This window comes from Mandrillus leucophaeus, unplaced genomic scaffold, assembly GCF_000951045.1.
Source record: "Mandrillus leucophaeus isolate KB7577 unplaced genomic scaffold, Mleu.le_1.0 Scaffold3, whole genome shotgun sequence".
NCBI classification, from domain to species: Eukaryota; Metazoa; Chordata; class Mammalia; order Primates; family Cercopithecidae; genus Mandrillus; species Mandrillus leucophaeus.
Window position 1 is genome coordinate 14542466 of NW_012103142.1, and position 24531 is coordinate 14566996.

General features: G+C 37.3%; 1 protein-coding gene across 2 annotated transcripts in view; it reads right to left on the reverse strand.

Annotated features, from left to right (window-relative positions):
• The window catches only part of LOC105544373 (24-hydroxycholesterol 7-alpha-hydroxylase), a 101687-nt gene that overhangs the window by 16169 nt on the left and 60987 nt on the right, over positions 1-24531 (reverse strand). For both annotated transcript variants that reach the window (XM_011986860.1, XM_011986859.1), the window contains exons 9-10: positions 22048-22143; positions 21092-21180 (exon numbers count right to left, since the gene is read on the reverse strand). In XM_011986860.1, the coding sequence (XP_011842250.1) occupies positions 21092-21180; positions 22048-22143 (185 nt within the window). The remainder of the gene's footprint in view (positions 1-21091; positions 21181-22047; positions 22144-24531) is intronic.

Here is a 24531-nt window from a genome sequence, read left to right on the forward strand (position 1 = left end):
ATGGTTACTTCTCCTAGAAATAAAACTTCCATATAAATGAGCTATGAGCTAATAATTTGGGTATCTCTCTGTAAACATTCTGTATTAGTCCATTTTTATACTGCTGCAAAGGACTGCCCAAGACTGGACAATCTATAAAGGAAAGAGACTCAATTGACTCACAGTTCAGCATGACTGGGGAAACCTCAGGACACTTAAATCATGGTAGAAGGTGAAGGAGAAGGAAGGCACCTTCTTCACCAGGCGGCAGGAAGAAGTGTGAGTGAAGGGGGAATAGTCCTTTATAAAACCATCAGATCTCGTGAGAACTCACTCACTGTCACTAGAACAGCATGGGGGAAACCACTCCTGTGATTAAATTATCTCCACCTGGCCTCTCCCTTGACCCATGGGGATTATGGGGATTATAGGGATTACAATTCACAATGAGATTTGGGTGGGGACACAAAGCCTAACTACATTGGCTTCTTATTGAGGAAAAGGGGCAAAGGAATAGTACTGACTTAATTAAGTTTAAGTACTTGCAAAAGAGAAATGATCTTATGGTTTATTTTATTTATAGCTTATTGAGGTAAGATTGACAAGAATTATATGTATTTAAAGTGCACAATGAGATGATTGTGTGTGTATATACATACACACACACACATATATACATGTACCCATATATACACATACACACACATTGTGAAATGATTACCACAGTCAACCTAATGAACATATCCATCATCTCATGTGGTTACCCTTTTGTGTGTTTGGGGGAAGTGGGGGTGAGAAAACTTAAGATCTGTTCTCTTAGAAAATGTCAATTGTACAATATATTATTATTAATTATAGTGACCATGCTGTACACTGGATCTCCACAACTTACAGTAATGAAAGCTTGTACTCTCTGCCTGATTATCTCCAATCCCCCCAACCCCTGGTAACCACCATTCTACTCTCTGTTTCAATGAGTTCAACATTTTTAGATTACACATATAAATGACTTTATGTAGGATTTGTCTTTCTGTGTGTGGCTTATTTCACTTAGTATAATGTCTTCCAGGTTGACTCATGTTGTTGCAAATGGCAGGATTTCCTTTTATAAGGCTGAAAAATATTCCATCTCTCTCTCTATATATATATGTGTAGAATATATATATTATATATGGAGAATATATATTGTATATATGGAGAATATATATTATATACGGAGAATATATATAACATATGGAGAATATATATATTATATATGGAGAACATATATGGAATATATATATATATATCACTTTTTTATCCATTCATCAATCAGCACTTAGGTTGCTTTAATATTTTGGCTATTGTGTTTAATGCTGCAATGAGCTTAGGAGGGCAAATATTTCTTTGAGATACTGATTTTGTTTCCTTTGGATATATATCCAGAAGTGGAATTGCTGGATCATACGGCAATTTTAAAATGCCTGAATAACTGCCATACTGTTTTCCACAGCAGCCGTTCCATTTTACATTCCCACCAATAATGCACAAAGGTTCCAATTTCTCCACATCCGCACCAACACTTGTTAATTTCTTTTTTTACAGTAGTCATTCTAATGGATGTGCCAACTCAAAATTATATACAGATGAATCTCTAAGCAAGAGGTTTTGTTTGGAATATATAAGGAATAGAATTGCAATTCAGGGCACACACACAGACTGTGGCCTCTGTTATGCCCACAGAAAAAAGAAATGGTTAGGGTTTACTAGAGCAAGGGAAAGTTATACAAATTGTTTTGAGAGAAAGTTCACTGGTGCTGGCAGCACCTTACAAGAGCTAGTGAGCTCTGATAGGTGAGTTTCAGCAGTTGTCAGGTGGGTCCTATCGTCTTTAAATTACGGTTAGGTCCATGCAGATCTGGATTGAGCTTATAAGACTTAAAACAAACAAACAAACAAACAAAAAACAGGTGTATGTAACCTTAGTGTTTTTCTCATGGCTTCTTGACTCATTTTAGTCGGGTATGACATAAATGACTTCATTTTGTATAATCAACTTTCACAGGTGTAAGGTGGTATCTCAATGGAGTTTTGATTTGCATTTCCCTAATGATTAATGATGTTGAGCATCTTTTCATGTGCTTACTGTCCCTTTGTGTATGTTCTCTGGAGAAATGACTATTTAAGTTCTTTGCTCATTTCTGAATTGGGTTATTTTGTTGTTGTTGAATTTTAGAAGTTCTCTATGCATAATGGATACTAATACCCTTATCAGATACGTAATCTGCAAATATTGTATCCCATTCTGTGTGTTGCCTTTTTGTTCTGTTGATACTGTCTTTTGATGCGCAAAATTTTAAAATTTTCATAAAGTCCAATTTTGTCTATTTTTCATTTGCTGTGTGTGCCTTTGGTGTCATATCCAAAAATTAATGCCAAATCCAATGTCATAAAGCTTGTGCTCTGTTTTTCCTCCTAAGATTTTTATAGTTTTAAGTCTTTATTTTAATTTGAGTTAATTTTGGTGTATGGTATTAGGTAAGGGTCCAACTTCATTCTTTTGCATGTAGATATTTAGTTTTCCCAGCGCCATCCATTGAAAAGACTGCCCTTTCCCCAGTGAATGGTCTTAGCATCTTTGTCAAAAATCATTTGACCATATATGCCAGAGTTTACTTTGGGGCTCTCTATTCTATTGTATTGGTCTACATGTCTATCTTTATGTCAGTAGCACACTGTTTTAATTACTGTAGCTTTGTAGTAAGTTTTGAAATTAGAAAATAAGAGTCCTCCATTTTGTTCTTCTTTCAAGATTGTTTTGGCTACTTGGGGCCCTCGAAATTTTATATAAATTTTAGAATAGGCTTTTCTATTTCTGCCAAAAAAATAACATCATTGGGATTACACTGAATCTGTAGACTGCTTTGGGTAGCACTGGCATCTGTAACATTATTAAGTCTTCCAATGCACAAACATGGGATACATATCTATTCATCTATGTCTTTAATTTCTATCAGCAATGTTATATAGTTTTCAATGTATAAGTCTTTCATCTTCTTGGTTTAGCTAATTCCTAATTATTTTATTCATTTTTATGCTATTATAAATGGGATTGCTTTCATAGCTTCCTTGTCAGATTGTTCAGTTAGTATATAAAAATGCAATGGATTTTTTGTGTGTTCATACTGTACCCTGCTACTTTGTTGAGTACATTTATTAGTTCTAACAGTGTTTTGGGGGCAGTGGATTCTACATATTAGATCATATCATCTGTGAACAGTCATAATTTTACTTTTTCCTTTCTAATTTGGATTCCTTTTATTTCTTTTTTTGCCTAATGGCTCTGGCTACAACTTCCAGTACTATGTCAAATACAAGTAGCAGGAGTGGCATCCTTGTCTTGTTCCTGGTCATAGAGAAAAGTTTCTAATCTGTAACCATTAAGTATGATGTTAGCTGTGGGCTTGTCATATATGGCCTTTATTATGTTGAGGTACTTTCCTTCTATACTCGATTTGTTGACAGTTTTTTATCATGAAAAGATGTTAAGTTTTGTCAAATGTTTTTTCTGCATCCATTGATAAAATCATATAATTTTTGCTTTTCATTTTGTTAATGTGGTATATGACATTCTTCTCTTGCATAAGTTGGACCACCCTTGCATCCAAGGGATAAATACTACTTGATCATGGTGTATGATCCTTTTAATTTGCTGTTGAATACAAGTGTTAGTATTTTTTTTTGTAGAAGCTTTGCATTTATGTTCATCAAGAATATGGACCTGTAGTTTTCTTTTCTTGCAGTGTCCTTGTCTGACTTTTGTGTCAGGGTAATACTTTGTAAAATGAGTTTGGAAATGTTCTCTCTTCAACTTTTTCGAAGAGTTGGAAAATAGTTTGCACTAATTCTTTAAATGTTCAGTAAAATTCAGAAGGGAAACAGTTCATGGGCTTTTCTTTGATGGGAGACTTTTAATTTGTGATTCAATCTCCTTACTTGTTGTTAATCTGTTAAGATTTTCTATTTCTTTATAATTCAGTCTTGGTAGGTTTTACGTTTCTGGAAATTAATCTAGTTTTTCTAGGTTATCTAACTTGTTTTATTTAAATGCTCATAGTAATCTCTTATGATCCTATGTGTTATCTGTTGTCCTCTTTCACTTCTGATTTATTTGTCTTCTCTCTCTTTTCATCAGTCTACCAAAAGATATATCATTTTTCAAGGCTTAATTTTTTAACTGAAAAACCTTTTTGTTGACTTTTTAAATTGTTTTTCTAGTCTCTATTTCATTTATTTCTGCTTTGAGCTTTATTTCCATGTGTCTGCTAACTTTGTGCTTCATTTGTTCTTCTTTATCTAGTTCCTTGAGGTGTAAATTTAGATTGTTTGAGGTCTTTCTTTATCCCTAATGTAGGTGTTTATCACTATATACTTCCCTCTTAGAACTGTGTTTGATGCATTCTGTAAGTTTTGGTATGTTGTTGTGTTAGTCCATTTGTGTTGCTATGAAGGAATGCTATGAAGAGACTAGGGAATTTATGAAGAAAAGAGGCTTATTTGGCTCATGGTTCTGCAGGCTGTACATGAAGCATAGTGCCAGCATCTGCTTCTGGTGAGGGCCTCAGGAGGCTTATAATCATGGAAGAAGGTGAAGGGGAGCCAGCATGCAACATGGTGAGAGAGAATGCAAGAGAGAAATGGGAGAGGTCCCAAACTCTTTTTACAGATCTTGCAGTAGTTCATTGCCACACAACAGCCCCAAGCTATTCATGGGGGATTTCCTCTCATTATCCAAACACCTCCCAATAGGGTCACCTCCAATACTGAAGATCACATTTCAACATGAGATTTTGAGGGGACACACATCCGTACCATATCAGATGTGTTTCCATTTTTACTTGTCTCAAAATTTAAACAAAGTGTTATGTCTTTTTTGGCCCATTGTTATTCAGTAGTATGTTAATTTCCATATAGTTGTGAATTTTCCAGTTTTCCTCCTGTTATTGATTTCATACCACTGTGGTAAGAAAGGGCACTTGATATGCCTTCAACTTTCTTAAATTTTTCTGTGGTCTACTATATGACCTATCTTGGAGAATGTCATATACTAGACATAGGTGCTTGAGAAGAATGTGTATGCTGCTGCTATTGGATGAAATGTTCTGTATATGTCTGTTAGGTCCATTTGGTCTAAAATGTAGTTCAAGTCCAATGTTTCCTTATTGATTTTCTTCCTGGATGATCTCTCTATTGTTGAAAGTGGGGTATTTAAGTCCTCTACTATTATTGCATTGATACTTATTTATCCCTTTAGATCTGTTAATATTTGCTTTGTATATTTAGATGCTGTGATGTTGGGTACACATATATTTACAATTGTTATACGCTCTTGATGAATTTATCCCTTTATCATTATACAATGACCTTCTTTGTCTTATTTTACAGTTTCTGAATTAATGTCTATTTTGTCTAATCAGAGCTAACCCTGCTGTCTTTTGGTTTACATTTACATGGAGTACCTTTTTCCATCCCCTTCACTTTCAGCCTATATGTGTCCTCAAGGGAGCATTTTATAGGCAGTATATAGTTGGGTATTGTTTCTGTTTGTTTGCTTTGTTTTGTTTTGTTTTTTTACCAATTCCGTTATTATGTGACTTTTGACTACATAATTTAATCCATTTACATGTAAAGTAATTAATTATAGGTAAGAACTTACTATTGCCATTTTGTAAAAATTTTCTGTTTTGTAGTTCCTTAGTTCCTTTGTTCCTCTCTTGCTAACTTCCTTTCTGATATGGTTAGTTTCTACAGTGGTATGCTTTAATTCATTTCTCTTTATCTCTTGTATATCTACTGTAGCTTTTAGCTTTGTGGTCACTATGAGTCTTACAGAAAGCATGCTTATAGCAATATATTTTAACCTAATAATTAGGTTATTAGGTTAAAAAAAAAACAGTACTACACTATACCTCATTCCTATCCAAGGGTGCACTCAATTTAACTTCACTTGCCTACAGAAATTCTACATTTTACTTGTCTCCCACCCCCACATGCATTATATGTTTTTGATGTCACAATTTACTGCTTTTTATATTATGTATTTCTTAACAAAATATTGTAGCTATAGTTATGTTTAATACTTTTGTGTTTAATCTTGTTCTGTAGTTAAAACACATTTATATAACACCATTATTGGATCATAATATTCCAATTTTGACTATATATTTACCATGACCAATGGCTTTTATACTTTCATGAATTTTTATGTTATTAATTTGTGTCCTTTCATTTAAGCTTGAAGAAGTGCCTTTAGCATTTCTTATAAGGCAGGTATAGTAGTGATGAATTCCTTCAGCTTTGTTTGTCTGGAAATATCTTTATCTCACCTTCATTTTGGAAGGATAGCTTTGCCAGATATGGTATTATTGGTTTTCAGAGTGTTTTTTCTTTTAGTAGTTTGAATATATCATCCCATTATTTTCTGGCCTATGAAGTTTCTCCTGAAAAGTACAATATAGTTACATAAAGGTTTTCTTGTATGTGACAAGTCACTTTTCTCTTGCTGCTTTTAAATTTCTTTGTCTTTGACTTTTGGCAATTTGATTATAAGGTGTCATGGTGAAGTTCTCTTTGGGTTGAACATGTTTGGAGACATTTGAGTTTCACAAGTGTAAATGTCCATATCTCTCTCAGGGTTTGGGAAAATTTGAGCCATAACTTCTTTAAATAAGATTTCTTCCCCTTTCTCAATCCTCCTCTGAGACTTCTATGATGCATACATTGGTTTCATGATTAGCGTCCGTTAAGTCCCATAGGTTTACTTTACTCTTTTCAACTTTTTCTCCTTAGTCTGGATAATTTCCAAAGACCTATCTTCAATCTCAGAGATTTTTTTCTTCTGTTTGGTTGAGTCTGTTGTTGAAGTTCCCTATTGCATTTTTTCAGTTGATTCACTGTATTTTTCAGCCCCAGGATTTATGTTTGCTTTCTTTTTATCTTTCTCTCTTTGCTTCACTTCTAGTTTTATTCATGTATTATTGTTCTGATTGATATTATTGAGTTCTCTTGTATCCTGATGAGTTTCTCTAAAATAATTATTTTGAATTCCTTTTTAGGAAGCTTATAGATCTCTAGTTCTTTAGGGTTTCTTACTGGAAAATTATAGAGGTCTTTTGGTGATGTCATTTTTCCTTTGTGTAGGTGTTTATGACCTTGCAATGATATCTGTGCATTTGAGGGAGCAGTCATCTCTTCAAGATTGATGGACTGGATTTGTGGTCAAATATTTTCATTTGTGGGTGAGTGCTATGCTAAGTGAATAGGATGTGGTGGCATAGTCTGTGCAGTTCCATCAGCTGTAATCAATATTTGGCAGGACTGTGGGGGTCCTCAGTGGCCAAGGTTGTAGATGTATTTGAAGGCAGCAGTAGTGATGAAAGTTTTAGAGGGCCTTAGTGTCAAAGGTTGCTGTGGTCTTCCTGCTATTCTTTTTTCTGGGGCCTCCTAGGACACTGGGGGAAGTCCTAGCCAAAGGGATCCTCTTGGTGCTGGGTCTGTCACAAGGGCATGCTGGTAACCACAGTAGCACCGGTTCTAGGGCACAGGCATTTTTTGTGGCAGTGGTGGTCCCAGTATTCAGCAGGTGCTCAGAGCAACATCAGAGTCAAGAGTCCTGGGCTCAGGAGTGTATGGAACATCTATGACACCTGGAGAACAGGGCCATAATTCTATAGCAGTGGGTGTCATCAGTGTCTGAGACAGGCATTTGACAGTCTTGACTGATACAACCAAAGTAAATGAAGCTCAGGCCTCTAAGAAAGCACAGGTTATTTAGAAAGCAATTATATGATTAGTAAGTGCTAATACAAGATTTCATGGAGTTCAATAATTCTTGAAAGAAAACTCTTGCTTTTAAGGGAATTATATTACTGAGGATACTTTTGGTTGCAAGGAACAGAAAAGACACTTCATACTTATTTATATATTGAAGGAAATGCATTGCTTTATGTATGTGAAAAACCTGTGGCTCATGCTGGCTTCAGGAATAGATCATTCCAGCAGCTCAGTGATGTTGCCATGGAGTCAGGTTCCTTCTACTGCTCTGTTTTATAATATCAACTTCAGCATAATATTGTCTGCTTTTCTAGTCTCAAAATAGCTGCATCAGTTTCTGGGGTCAAATATGTCTTTATGAAGATCCTGAAGGAATGATTATTTTGGACCCAGAAGTCTCAACAGAAACCCTAGCAGTTAATTTTCCTGCTTAAAACATCTGCCAATACCTAAACCAATCACTACTGTAAAGGAGAGAGGGGGCAAGGACGTTAAGTGCTGGTTGTCTTAGGGAAGTGTTCCATCTCTACAGAGCTGGGAGTGGAATCAGTGCTTCAGAATCCCCATGGATATCCAAATGAAAATTAAAACTGTTAGAAAGGGAGGAGAAGGATTAGGTGATGAGGAGATAATAACCTATGGACAGTGTTGTAACATAGCACAGTTTTAATTCTAGTCCCCTTTTCTTAGGAATGAAATTTCTTTTGAACATTGGAGATACCTAACTTATTAAAGAGTAGTCATTCAGTTAAGATGAGATGAGAAAGCCCATGGGAGGAAAAAAAAGGATATCCAACCTTAAGTGGCCTTTCTTTCTCTCCATAGATACATATCCTGCCCAGGTATTCTGTGCACAGGACAGGGGCTGGAGATCTACTTTGTAAATAAAGGAAAAGGGTGTCATCCTGAAATTTTTACTCAGAAATAAACATAGTTTGTTTTAGAATCACTTTGGCCTAAGTATCAAAAATCACTGTTAATTTTTTTAGGGAGCCAAGATGGCCAACTAGATACAGCCAGGAAGAAACTCTCCCACTGAAAGAGACCAGACTATCAAGGAGACCAGCATACTCTGAACAGGTCTTTGGAAAGAAGGTATTGAGAGTGGACAGAAAAAGTACACAGACCACAGGCTGAAAGTAGAGAAAGTTGTGAACACTGCAGGGGGTTGCAAAGCACCAGGACTCATTTCTGGGCCCAAGAGCCTTCTAGGGAAAGGGTGAGTGAAATAGGCATGGAGTGGCTCACCTTCACCATGGACTTCTGGGATCCTAGCTATGGGAGATCTCACAACTCCCATGGACATTTGAGCTGCCAGTGATAATTGCCTGGAGAGTTGGCAGAAACAGAATCCCAGCCTGGAAGGAGCCCAGCGGGTTTGACATGGGAATGTCTATAGTGGAGCATGGCCATGGACACTCATCCCACAAAGCTCACCATACTCCTTTAGGTGACTTTAGCCTTTGTTAGCTGCTGGACCTGGAGAAAGTGGGGCTGTCTTGTCCATGGGACAGGGCCAGTCTGATTTGAGCACACCCCAGTCTGCTGGCCTCTCTCAGGGTCCCTGCCTGGCTGCAAACACATGCAGCCCAGCCTCAGTTGCCCAGCCAAAGTGCTTGTCAGTGGCCACAACAGTTCTTTCACTGGCAGATGCTGCATACCCACTGGAGCACTTTTGCACCTTGCCAGCATGCACCCACCTGCAGCCTTCCCACATTGATGTACACTCACCCATAGCATCTCCCTGTCCCCACCTCACTGGAATACATGCACACAGGGGCCCACCACTGCCCTGCCAGAGCACTTTTGCCAGAAGCTCCAGTCAAGTATTGTTGCCAACAGACTGGAAACACCTCAAATGCTCCAGCATAGCCCACGCTTTAACTTCAAGGGGCCCCAGAACAAAGCTGTGGGCCTGCTCCCAGCCCTCCTGGGTTAGAGCACCCAGTCCAGGAGTGCTGAGCTCAGCCTTGGGTCTCTGAAAACATCCAGATATGAAGCCAGTCAACTAAATCCAACTTATACCACAACCAAATCCTCAAGGGCATTGTATTAGTCCATTCTCACAATGCTATAAAGAAATACCTGAGACTGTAATTTATGAAGAAAAAAGGTTTAATTGGCTCATGGTTCAGCTGGCTGTACAGGAAACATAGTGGCTTCTACATCTGGTGGGGTGGGTAGAGGCCGAACTTCAGGAAACTTCCAATCACGATGGAAAGCAGAGGGGGAGCAAGCTTCTTACATGGCAGGAACAGGAGCAAGAAAGAGATGGGGGAAGTGCTACACACTTTTAAACAACCAGATTTCACAAGAACTCAGTCAGTGTTATGAGGACAGAGCCAAGAGGGATGCTGCTAAATCATTCATGGAAAACATCTCCATTATCCAATCACCTCCCACCAGGACCCACCTCCAAAACTGAGGATTCCAATTCAATATGAGATTTGGGTGGGGACGTAGATCCAAACCATATCAGGTATCAAAGAATATAAGAAGCATAAAGTCCCATCCAAAAGACTGCCACTTTGAAGATTAAAAGAACATCAGATCACACAGATGAGAAGAAACCAGTGCAAGAATTCTGGCAACTCTGAAAGCCAGAGCATTTTTTAACCTCCAAACTATCACATTAGCTCTCCAGCAATAGTTCTCAACCAGCCTGAAATAGCTGAAATGACAGATATAGAATTCGGAATCTGGATGGCAAGGAAGCTCATCAAGATATAGGAGAAGGCTGAAACCCAATCCAAGGAAAACACTGAAACGGTCCAAGAGTTGAAAGATGTGACAGCCATTTTAACAAAGAACCAAACTGAGTTTCTAGAAATGAGAAATTCACCACAGGAATTTGAGAATGCAATTGGAAGCATTGATAACAGAGTAAACCAAGTTGAGGAAAGAATCTCAGGGCTTGAAGACAGCTCCTTCAAATCAATGCAGGCAGACAACAATAAAGAAAAAATAATTTATAAAAATGAACAAAATCTTTTAGAAATATGAGAGTATGTTAAGAGACCAAACCTACAACTTGTTGGCATTCCTGAAAAAGATGGAGAGAGAACAAGCAACTTGGAAAACATATTTCAGGATATTGTCCACAAAACTTTCCTCAACTTCACTAGAGAGGTTGACATGCTCGTAAGATTCTCCAAAGTCAATGCAAAAGAAAAAATCTTAGAGGCAGCAACAGAGAAGGAGCAGATCATGTACAAAGGAATTGCCATCAGGCTAACAGTGAAACTTTCAGCAGAAACTTTACATTCCATGAGAGATTGGGGTGTATATTTAGCATCCTTAAAGCAGAGAAATTCCAACCAAGGATTTCATAGCCAAAAAAACTAAGATTCATGAGCAAAGGAGAAATAAAATCCTTTTCAGACAAGCAAATGTAAACAGAATTCATTACCACTAGATCTGCCTTACAAGAGGTCCTGAAGGGACACCAAACATAGAAAGAAAAGATCATTATCTGCCACCACAAAAACACACTTAAGTACATAGCCCACTGACACTATAAAGCAACTACATAATCAAGTCTACTTAAGAACCAGTGAACAACACAGTGACAAGATCATATCTTCACATACTGATATTAACCTTGAATATAAACAGGCTAAGAACCCCATTTAAAAGGCACAGGGTGGCAAGCTGGATAAAGAAACAAGACCCAACTGTATTCTGTCTTCAAGAGGCCAATTTCACATGCAATGACACCAAAGGCTCAAGGTAAGGGGATAGAGAAAGATCTATCAAGCAAACAGAAAATAAAAAAAGAGTAGGGGTTGTTATTCTTATTTGAAACAAAAGAGACTTGAAACCAACAATGCTCAAAAAGGACAAAGAAGGGTGTTACATAACGATAAAGCGTTAAATTCAACAAGAAGACTTAACTTTCCTAAATATACATGAATCTAACACTGGAGCACCCAGATTCATAAAAAATTCTTAGAGGCTTATATTGAGATTTAGATACCACACAATAATAGTGGGAGACTTTAACAACACATTGACAGTGTCAGAAAAGCCATCAAAGCAGAAAATCTAACAAATATATTCAGAACCTAAATTCAACACTTGGCCAAATGGACCAAACAGACATCTACAGAATACTCCACCCAACAACAGAATAGACGTTATTCTCATATGCACATGGCACATACTCTAAGATTGACCACATGCTGGGTCATAAAAGCAATACTCAACAAATTCAAAAAACCAAAACCATACCAACCACACTCTCGGACCACAGTGCAACAAAAATAGAAATTAATACCAAGAACATCTCTCAAAACCATATAATTAGATAGAAATTAAATACTCTGCTCCTGAATGACTTTAAAGAATGAAATTAATGCAGAAATAAAAACAAATACTTGGAAATGAATGAAAACAAAGATACAACATACCAGAATCTCAGACACAGCTAAAGCAGTGTTAAAAGGAAAGTTTACAGTGCCAAATGCCTACATCAAGAAGTTAGAAAGATCTCAACTTAACAATCTAATATCACCTATGGGAACTAGAAAACCAAGCACAAACCAACCCCAAAGCTAACAGAATAAAATAAATGACCAAAATTGGAGTTGAACCAAAATTGAGATGCAAAAATCGAGACACAAAAATCCATATAAAAGATTTATAAGAAAACTGAAACTTTGTTTTTTGAAAGAATAAGTAAGATTCATATACCACCAGCTAGACAGATTAATAAAAAAAAAAGATAAAAGATCCAAATAAACACAATCAGAAATGACAAAGGGGACATTACAACCAACCCCACAGAAATAATTTAAAAAATCCTCAGAGAGTATTATGAACACATCTATGCACACAAACTTGAAAACCTAGAATAAATGAATGAGTTCCTGGAAACATGCAGCTTTCCAAGATTTTACTAGGAAGAAATTGAAATCCTGAACAGATCAATAATGAGTTCTGAAATGGAATGAAAACTCATTACTATATTATAATCTAACAACCAAAAAAAGCCCTGGACCAGATGGATTCACAGCTGAATTCTACCAGACACATAAAGAAGAGCTGGTACCAATCTTGAAATAATTGGTACTGAAATTGTTCAAAAAAGTCAAGGAGGAGGGACTCCTCCCTAACTCGTTCTGTGAGGACAGCATCATTCTGACACCAAAATCTGGCAGAGACAATGAAAAGAGAAAACTTCAGGTCAATATTGCTGAATAACATACATGCAACAATTCTCAACAAAATACTAGCAAATTGATTTCAGCCATATACCAAAAAGCTAATCCACCACACTTTGTATACCAGGAATAAAGTCTACTTTAAAGTAAATAAAGCTTACTTTGTTTACTTTATTCACCTAGGATACAAGGTTGGTTCAATACACACAAATCAATCAATGTGATTCATCTCATAAACTAAAAACAAAAAATACATGATCATCTCAATAGATGCAGAAAAGGCCTTCGATAAAATTCCACATTCCTTCATGTTAAAAACCCTCAACAAACTAGGCATAGGAGGAACATACCTCAAAATAATGCGAGCCATCTATAATAAACTCATAACTGACATCATGCTGAATGGGCAAAAATTGGAACCCTTCCCCTTGAAAACTGAAAGAAGACAAGAATGCCCAACACTCATACTCCAATTCAACCTAGTACTAGAAGTCCAAGCCAGAGCAATCAGGCAAGAGAAAGAAATAAAAGGCATCCAAACAGGAAGAGAAGAAATCAAACTCTCTCTCTTCACAAATGATATGATTCTATACCTAGAAAACCCCAGTCTGTCCCAAATCTCCTAAAGCTGATAAATAACTTCAGTAAAGTTTCAGAACACAAAATCAACGTGCAAAAATCAGTGGTATTTCTATACACCAACAATGCCCAAGCTGAGAGCCAAATCAAGAATGCACTCCCATTCACAACAGCCACACACATAAAATACCTAGGAACACAGCTAACCAGGAAGGTAAAATATATTTAAATTCAGAATTTAAAAACACTGAGGAAAGAAATCAGAGATGACACAAACAAATGGGGAAAGCGTTCCATGCTCATGGAAAGGAAGAAGCAATATTGTTAAAATGGTCATACTGCCCAGAGCAATTTAAATATTCAATGCTATTCCTATCAAACTACCAATGTCATTTTTCACAGAATTAGAAAAAAACGATTCTAAAATCCAAATGGAACCAAAAAAAGAGCCCAAATTGCCAGAGTAATCCTAAGCAAAAAGAACAAAGCCAGGGACATCACGTTACCTGACTTCAAACCATACTACAAGGCTACAGTAACCCAAACAGCATGATACTGGTACAAAAACAGACATATAGACCAATGGAACAGGTTAGAAAATCCAGGAATAAAGCTGCACATCTAAAAACATCAGATCAAATAAGTAAGCAATAAAAATAAGCAACGGGGAAAGGACTCCCTGTTCAATAAATGGTGCTGGGATAAACCAGCTAGCCATATGTAGAAGGTTGAAACTGGACTCCTTCTTTCACTGCATACAAAAATCAACTCAGGATGAATAAAGACTTAAATGTAAGACCTGAAACTATAATGACTCTAAAAGAAAATCTAGGAAATACCATTCTGGAGATAGGCCTTGGCAAGGATTTCATGATAAAGTCTCCAAAAGCCATTGCAACAAAAACGAAAATAGACAAGTGGGACCTAATTAAACTGAAAAGCTTCTGCACAGTAAGAGAAACTATCAACAGAGTAAAGAGACAATCGACAGAATGGGAGAAAATATTTGGCATATGCATCTGACAAAGGTCTAATATCCAGAATCTATAAGGAACTTAAATCAACAAGCAAAACACAAACAACCCCATTTAACGAATGGGCAAAGAATATGAACAGACATTTCTCAAAAGAAGAAATACACGTGGAAAACAAGCATATAAAAAACTGTGCAACATCACCAATCATTAAAGGAATGCAAATCAAAACCACAATGAGATAACGTCTCACATCAGCCAGAATGGTTATTATCAAAAAGTCAAAAAATAACAGATGCTGGTGAGGTTAAGGAGAAAAGGCAATGCTTATACATTGCTGATGGGAATGTAAGACAGTTCAGCCACTATAAAAAGCAGTTTGGAGATTTCTCAAAGAACTTAGAACTACCATTCGACTCAGCAATCCCGTTACACCCAAAGGAATATAAATGATTATACCAAAAATACACATGAACTCATACATTCATTGCAACACTATTCACAATAGCAAAGATATGAAATCAACCTAGATGCCCGTTAACAGTGGACTAGATTTAAAATTATGTGGGGCCCGGTGCAGTCGCTTATGCCTGTAATCCCAGCACTTTAGGAAGCCAAGGTGGGAGGATCACTTGAGCTCAGGAGTTCAAGATCAGCCCAGGAAATAGAGTGAGAACTTGTCTCTACTAAATTTGTTTTAAAAATTAGTTGGCCACTATGGCATATGCCTGTAGGGCCAGTGACTCAGGAGGCTGAGGTGAGAGGATGCTTGAGCACAGGAGGTTGAAGCTACAGTGAGCTATGATCATGGCAGTGCACTTCAGCCTGGGCAACAGGGCCTGTCTCAAAAAAAAAAAAAAGGGAAAAAAAAGAGAGAGAGAGAGAAAAGAAAAGAAAAAGAAAGTATGGTACATAATAACACCATGAAATACTATGCAGCTGTAAAATAGAATGAAATCCTGCCCTTTGCAGCAACATGGATGCAGTTGAAGATCATTATCCTAAATGAATTAATACAGGAACAGAAAACCAAATACAGTATGTACTCATTTATAAGTGGGAACTAAACATGGAATATACATGGACACAAAGAGAGCCTCGTTGAGGGTGGAGCATGGGAGGAGGGTGAGGTTCAAAAAACTACGTATTGGGCACTGTGCTTACTACCTGGGTGACAAATCATTTGTACATCAAACTACAGAGACACTCAATCTAGCCATGTAACAAAACTGCACATGCACCCCTTGAACCCAAAATAAAAGTTGAAAAAGAAAAAAAGATCACTCTTGAATTGCTGCTTCTGTTCTTGACATACTTATATCTTAGCTTCATAATGAAGTATCAAAATGAAATGGCCAGGAAAATAACGACAGCAATTTTGCCAATGGTTTCTATGCTCCTTTGAGTGACTTGTTGCTCCTTTGCAAAAAGGTGGGAAGACAGAAGCATGGCTAAAAATCAATAAGGATTCTGATAACCTGGCTCAGAGTCTTAGAATTAGCCACATTCACCTTTCCTACCCTCATTCCTAACCCTCTTTTATATACTCTCCAGGATCTGTGCACACTCTTGTGAAAACATTAGGAAACAATTATACAAGTAAATACAGTTCCTTTAATTATATTTAACAACTAGAGTTGAGGGAATGCATTTGTTTATGGAACAAATTCCTCAGAATAGATTGGATTTTTAAATTGTCATTAAATCCATGGGGATTTAAATTTGCTCATTCCTTAAAAGCAATCAGCTGTTTCTAAGTATAAAAGGCAGAAAGCTACTAATAACACTTCTCAAATACAAGAGTGTGCAGATACTTACTATATAAGGCACAGCTTTTAAAATGGCATTATCTTTAACATAAATATATAGGAAAAAAAAGTGCTCAGAGCATCAAAAGTCCCAAATATATGATTGCCTTGCTATCACTAACATATGGGTACATTATATTCCTATGAGCACTTAAGTTGTTTTCTTGCCTTGAAATTTGATACTGCTGAATCTTAGGAAGCTGAGCTTTCTTTTATGTTGTTTACTGATTATTCTCATCTGGTCCAAAAGCCTTTTCTAATCGTCCTTCCTCCAAATTCTTATGGCAGTTGTTACATATCTGAGTCTTCTGGCATTTGTCATGTGCCATCTTAAGCTGTTAAGTAGGGCTTGTTTTTCATATTGCTGTCTCATTTCCCCAACCACATTATAACCAATTCAGAAATGTTATGAGTCTTTGACTCTTCCCAGTTTTTAGTAAAGTGACTTGGGTAAGAATATAACATCCTCAAGGAAAGGGGCTCCATCTGATTTGTTTTCCATGATAACTGCTAGAACCCTATCCTGATACACAGCACACAGTCAGTAAATAGTTATCGAATAAAAGAATAATTGTATTAATACCAGATGCTTCAGAGATGTTTGGTTAAAAACAGTACTACTAAATTACTAGTAGATGGTCCTCTGATTTTAATTAATTTTCCAATAGATGTGTGATTTTTCATTAGGAATTCAAGACAAGTCCATGACTTTGTGGTCTAGGACTCCCCAGAATACATGAAAGACCCAAACACACACAAAAAGTAAAAATCACACTTTCTATTCCTGAGGAATCCATGCGTCATTTTCACTTCTCAAGTATTGCAGCCTTCCTCTTATTACACCCTCTTCTTATCCAAGCATGCCTTTATAAGCAGATTAATCTTGTCAAAGATCAGGGCTGTTGTTTTATACCGGAGTTTAAGCCTATCAATTTGCACAATGACATAGCCAGCCAGGCAGTCTCTTGCGGGAATCAGAACCAAGGAAAATCAAGCCTGTTGGTTTTGGTGTGTGTTCCAGGGGACAGGTATAGCAAGCATATGCCTAAGATCATCAACTCTCAGAGATGCTCACTCAAAGGAGTTGTCCTCTACACTGAAAGTCCTCCGTCTTATTCCTCCATTTAAATAGTACAGTTTAATGTGACACTGTCCACTATAATGAGACTGTTCACTTTACAAGCTGCACTTTCTGAACAAGTCTGGTGGTTCATGCTGCTCTTTCCTGTTTGTTTTTCCGAAACAAAACAAAACAAAAACAAATCACCAGACTTCTCCAGTAGTAGAATTACTAGAAAGATTTTCTTCCATGTGCTACAAGGAAGTGCCTAGCAGTGGGATCCTGCTCCAAAACTACTTTCAGAACCCCCACGAATAGGAAGAGGAACCACAGTTCTTCCATTCTGATTTTTAGTTGTTATCCCACGGCAGCACCGAGTACTTATTGAGTTAAATCAGCACAACCTTCTGTGTTTACTTGTGAGAGGGGTTCTTATACCACCTCAGGGGTTTGAACTCCAACAAGTGACAGCTGCAAGGCCATAAGAGTGTGTGTTCATGACAAACTTTGATCATCAGCCATATTACGGGCAACTTTCTCTGACTCACTGAGTATTTGGTGCATGAGAAAATAAATTGGCTCCTGGAACACAAATCAAGAATGAGTGCAATTTTCTGAGGATTACAACTAAGGATTTGTGGGATTAAATTTCTAGTGCAAAAAAATTCTATCTCGGTATACATTGTCCAAATGAAGTCATTTGCTTTCCTGGGCAATTTTCGATTTTATTTCTCTTTAGAAACAAAACATTTCATGAATTGGCTGTTTAAAATAATTAATAAATGATAAGAAAAAATTAATGACATTTTAAAACAGAAACAGTAGAAAACTAAACTTAATGAGGTTTCTTAAATAGGTCACATGTATTCAACATTTATATTTAACTGGTAGATTTTGGTTAAGTGATATATATTTTGACATACTCGACTATCAAAGGAAAACTTAAGATCTTGCTTCCAGACTCTCTCTTGTTTCTGATTTCTCTATTTCCACCACCTCTACCAGACACCTGGATTTAAAGCCATAGTCCACCTCAAAGCCTTCCTCTCACCTGACCCACACTTCTAATCATCTTCCAAATCTGGTAGATTCTACTACTCCGTGTCTCACACATAGAATATTAGCATAACCATATAACCTAAGTCATGCTTCACACAAATCCATTCTGCCCAAAACCTTTTAGTTTTTTACTAGTGCCATGTGAGCTGCAAATAAACTCATACATCAGGTATTACGGGGCCTTTTCAATTGGGCCAGTGTACCTTTTCAGTCTTACTTCTCACCACTGCAATCTGGTCCCAGTAACAGTAAAACCATAAGGCCTTAAGCCACACGCCTCTGTGCTTAGTAACCATTTGCTCATTCTGTTGTCTCAAGCTAAAAGATCTTCCGCCACTTTCCCCAGGAAATCTTCTGAGATCATCTTATCCAGACGTATCTTTCTCTTGAAGCTCAGTGTGATGCTTTGGCATCTCTCAACCAGAAATCCTTGCAGTTATTTATTAATTCAATGTCCACTTTGCCCCTACTAAGTTGTTTCTCATGTGGGTTGAGAACATGTCTTACTCATGCCCAAAGCCCTTGTGGTACCCAGAACACTGCCTTGCACAGAGTAAGAGCTCAGCGCACTGTAAAAATATGTAGTTTATGTCTAAAGAAGATACTATTGATTGAGTTGCAGCATCATGGTTCCCTTTACTATACCAATTACTTTCCAACTCAAAAAGAATGTCTGTTAGCTTCAAAAGCCATCATAGAAGGTAGTAAAAGCCCCTCTTGGAAACAGTAGTCAGTAGGTAATCCTTGATAGTTGGCCCATACTATATACTCCATTGCAAGAGATTTCAGTCGTTGGTTTAAAATACTGCTAGCTCCAGGTCAAGGATGATTATAATAAATTCTTTAGTTGCTATTGGTATATATATACACACACCTATATATAGGTATATATAAATAAAATACAAATAAAGCAAATTAATACCAATATATAGGTGTGTGTGTATGTGTGTTTGTGTGTATATATATAGTGATATAAAGACACCTGAAGAAAAGTAGCATCTATTGTTTTTAGAAGAGCTATTCTTAGGACGTTGACACTTGGTATGTGACAAAAACAAGAAATTTGTTATTGGCTTAAGAACTGCTTCTCTAAAGTGAAAATAATACAAGAGGCAGGATGAGTATGATGGGTTTTTGTTGCTAACATTGTTGTGTGTTATATGATGTCCCTAAAGTAACTGACACTCAATTAAAATGTTCATTCATCTTTGGAGTTTTATGGTTGGCATCTCAGTATATGGTGGGTATTCAGCTCTAAACAATGGAACCCTCAACTAAAACTGACTTGAAAAGTAAGGACACTTATTATCTAACATAACAGAAAGTAGACAAGTTCCTCAAAACTGATGAATTCAGCAACAAAATAATATTACCGAGATTTCAGGGATTCAGGCTCCTAATATATTTCTGCTCTGCCATCTACAGACTGCACCATCATATAGCTTATTCCTCTTGAACTTGCTGCTAGTAACATCTGAGGCTGCATGCTTCCTTGTTCATATCCAGTGGGACAGGATGAACGGGGCCTCATCCTGAAGAAGTCTCTCCTTTCACTCTGATTGGCCAGTTTAGCTCAACTCCTACCGCAGGACAAGCAGTTCAGCAAAACTCCAGGTACCCATTTGCTTAGGCTTAGGTTTCTAGAATAATGTCTAAAATGAGGATAGAATTTCCATGATTGGCTAAGACTAATTAATACTATTTTAGGGCAAGCGTAAATTACTACAATCATACTGATACTCTAAATACATGAAAAACAGAAGGATGGAATGGATACTGTGGAGCAAGTAATGACTGCAAATATGGGCTCGCATTACTGTTCAAATAGTGAAGATGACTGACTTCAAGAAACTACAGTTTTTCAAATATAAAAATTTAATGGATTTTTACATTCATTGAGTGAGATTTTGTCATAAACAGGTACTGACGTTTCCCCTATAGAATCATCCCCAATGAAGAAATGGGACATACTTCATGTAGATTGTAAATTCTATTAAGTCAGGGACCATGTTGGTCTTCCTCAGTGCTCTCTGAAGCTTAGCAGAGGGCCTGGCACAGATGAGATGTTCAAAAACCTTTTCTTCTTGAACAGATAAAGATAATAATAACTTTCATTAAACAATGGACACTTGCATTAGAACAGGGTATCACACTGAGGAGGAGCACTGAGTGCCAGATTAATTTAACTACATAAGGTATCAAAAGAAAGTTTCACAAACCAACACCATAGACCAAAACCATCTAGTAATCTCCTGCTATGCTCCAAGTCAAAGATGTTCTGTAACCCTAGCAAATATCCATGACAATGTTGTAGTAAAAGAAACATAATTCTATCTTTGTTTTTAAAGAAGGTAGTACTCAAATCACTTCCAATTATGTTTGTACGAAAGCTGACAATTTGAACCATAAATGCTGCTTTGATGCGGCATCTGGCAAGTATAAACTTCTCTTCTCATGAGATCCTCTATTAGAAGCCACTTTAGATATTCCCACAGAGACACTGCACAGGACCACAGGTCAACCAGACAAATGTGTTCTTCTGGATTTCCCTATAGTTTAAATACACACACACACACACACACACACACGTTTTCCCCCTCTGAGCCATCATCTTTCTGCAGACTTTCTGGATAAATGTGGCCCAGCTGTCTCACTGACCTTCCAGGACACTGGAACTTCCCGCTTCCAAATGCCACGAAGCAGTCCAAGAAAGAGTGCTTCTCTAAATTTGCCTTTTTCCAACGTTCCTGTGGGAAGAAAACATTTTTTTTTTTTTCCAAATCAGCCTTATATAAATAAGCTTAACTTTATTTCTCTAGGCTAAAAATGACCTTGTACAGCTAATCCTTGCATATAAAGTTGCAGGGTTGTTGGTAATTTTTTCCACCCTGTTATTAATATTAGACACAATTGTGTTTTTGGAACATGGACTTATAAATAAAAAGGTTTTAAAAAAATTCTGTTAAGTGGTAAATGTAAATGATAAGGTAAATCAACCACAGAATTGACCTAAGAAAAGGAAGAATATTTATAATAAGGTCTCAGGCTCCGTCATAAAATTGCTGTTGGTAATAAATTTAGTAATAAGACACTGACATCCCTGCCTGTTGGAAAAAGCTTGGGATGCAGAATGAATGCATCTAGATGCCATTTTTGACAGTTTTACCTAAAGGCAGAGAACAGACTAAATGACCTCTTAACATTCTGTTCAGTCCTGTAACTTTCCAATTCTAAGAAACAGCAGATCACAGTTTTATTTTGCTTTATTTGTATTTTTTGTACTCCTTGGAAACCAATGACAGAGGCAATTGCCTAAAGAACACGAAATAAGTCTTCTATCAAAAATAGGCTTATTTACTTGAACATGCCCTTCTGGTTTGATATAAAATTTATTTTAAAGTTAGAGAAGTTTATTACAAAAACTTTTCTAACTGATTTGTAAATGTTGCATTGTCTATATTGCAAATCTGTTCTATACTTTGTAGTCAACTTTGTTCTTAGTTACAAGAGAAATATGGGTGTTTAATTACATAGTCCTAATTTATGAATTTACACTGCTGAAATAAAAAGAAATTAAAATTAAAGAATAATATATACTGAAAGAGATAACTTACAGGTTTGAACAATTCAGGCTCAGGAAAATACTTTGGATTTCTATGTAGCCAAAACGGAGACAACATCAACAAGTCACCAGAAGGAATGATGTAATTCTATAACAGAAAAATCAGCTCCAAATCATTTTTTGGAAATATGCTTTAAAGAGAGTTTTGACCACTAAAATTAATGCTACAATTATATTATGGTGAAGATATACATTTTATAATTGACTGTGAGAAAATTTATTTTTAATATCTATATAATTATATAATATCTAATGATAAATATAAAATCTAATAATATAGTATCTATATAATTCTGATTTCCATATACATATATTTGGTTACATAGAGGGAATTATATAATTCTGATTTACATGTACATATATTCAGTTACAGAAAAGGAAATACTAGCTAAATGTCAAAAGTTTAGAAACTCGTATAAGTCCATTCTAATGTAGCTTTTGATGTTTGATATTAGGGTTTGTGGCCAGAGTTCTCAAAGACAGAAACTATGGTGGAGCCTCAGGTTATGGAACAGAAAAATCGGACTGTGAGACAGGGACAATGGCCACGCTAGCACTGAGAAGAGGGGCCAAGGATGTCCTGTTCTTGTGGATACTGATGACAGTGTTAGGGCAGGGCAGTGAACTTTTCTTTTGTCAGTCCAGCATCAGTTATTAGGACAGAAAAAAATGAAAAACAACTGGTTAGGAAGACACAGGAAAAGGCAAGTGTTATGTATTTTTTTGGACGGGTTTGTGTTTGGGGTCACAGTGCTTGTGGGAATGAGGATAAGCAACGTGTTTCCTCAGGCAGTCTACATTATCCTTCCTGATTTATATGACAACAGGTTTTCATGATCTATAAACTGTACAAAGAACTAAAACCCATTTCACAAAATCTCCCTATCATCACCACGTTCAGGAACCACAGGACAAAGAGCTCTCCCAAGTTTTATAATTGCTAGATAGCTACCAACTTTACTAAGGTGAAGATATTTTATTAGGTAATTCCCACTGCCCATCATCATAAGCCACACCTATTTAACCTTGTATAATTTTGAAATGTCCTCAAGATACTTGCAAAACACTTAATTTTGGTTTACTTCTCTGAGGCATAAACACCTTACAATTAAAAATACGTCTTCTGCTGGGTCTGGTGGCTCGTGCCTGTAATCCTAGCACTTTGGGAGGCCTAGGTGGGAGGATCCTTTGAGCTCAGGAGTTTGAGACCAGCCTAGGCAACATAGGAAGGCCTCATCTCTACAAAAAAAAAACCTAAAAATATTAGCTGGGAATGATGGTACACCTACAGTCTCAGCTACCTGGGTGGGTGAGACAGGAGGATTGCTTGAGCCCAGGAGGTTGAGGGCACAGCGAGCTATGATTGTGTCACTATACTCCAGCCTGGGAGACAGAGTGAGATGCTGTCTCGAAGAAAAATAAAAATATGTCTTTTACTTTTAGCTGTGAGTGGAATATGGGGTAGGGATGTCATCATTTTTTTAAGCCAGGAGAACCCGTGTTGGCTGTAGTGGGAGCTGAGTATTGCTTGAGATTTGGCCATTTCAGAACCAGGAGAGCTGGAGAGACTCAAATCCAAGACTGGGAAGAGAGTGAAGCTTTTGCAGGCACCCTCTTATCATTTTAAAATAGAGAAACCTGTGAGATCCCAATCCTGTCTGTTTGTTTTACTTCTGTTGGAACTAAGGCTAGAGAGGTCATGACTGACTCTGGAATCAGCCACAGAGGGCCGTGATGTGTATCTGAGAGCAGGGTTGGGGGCAGCACAGGGACAGACCTTCAGTCAGGACAACCACAGCCCTTCCCCTTCCCACCGCAAAGTCCTCTTCAGTTGCTTTTGACCCGTGCTCATGACTTGGAGGCTGCTGACTGTTGCAGCCTACAAAGCAGGTTAGCAAAGGGAGGAGAACTTCATACAGGTCCTCAGTAGCAGAATTACCACTAGCAACAGGGAGGAGACAAGAAAGAGGTTCCTGTTGCAGCAGCAGCAACTGTCAGACTGATAAATAGCATGAAGGAATGCTGGAGCTGGTTCGATCAAGAAACCCTCTGAGCAAGCAGACATCATCACACCCAGCCTAAACAGTCCCTATCTTTACTTACATAACAGATGAAGCGAAAGATCAAGAGGGAGACAAAACAGTCACAGAAGGAGAACACAGATCACTAGCAAAGGGAAGCTACAACTTCTGTGTGTGGCAAGAACTGCATCTCTCAGGTAGACGGAATTGAGCCTGGCCACCGCACCTCACCTGGATGGTGTGAGGCCAAAACAAGCTTCATCTGCTAATCTAGAAGTGGGGTTTTCTTTAAAAAAAGGAAGAGAAGGCAGGACTCTGTGTTGTAATTCAAGAAAGGTGCTCAGAGCTAAGTGGGTGCCACCAGGAATGTATAATCTTAAAAAGAAAGGAAGAGTCCAGAGGCAACATATCTATAGCAGGAGGTCTGAAGCACACAGCCTTTTCTCCTAGCTTTT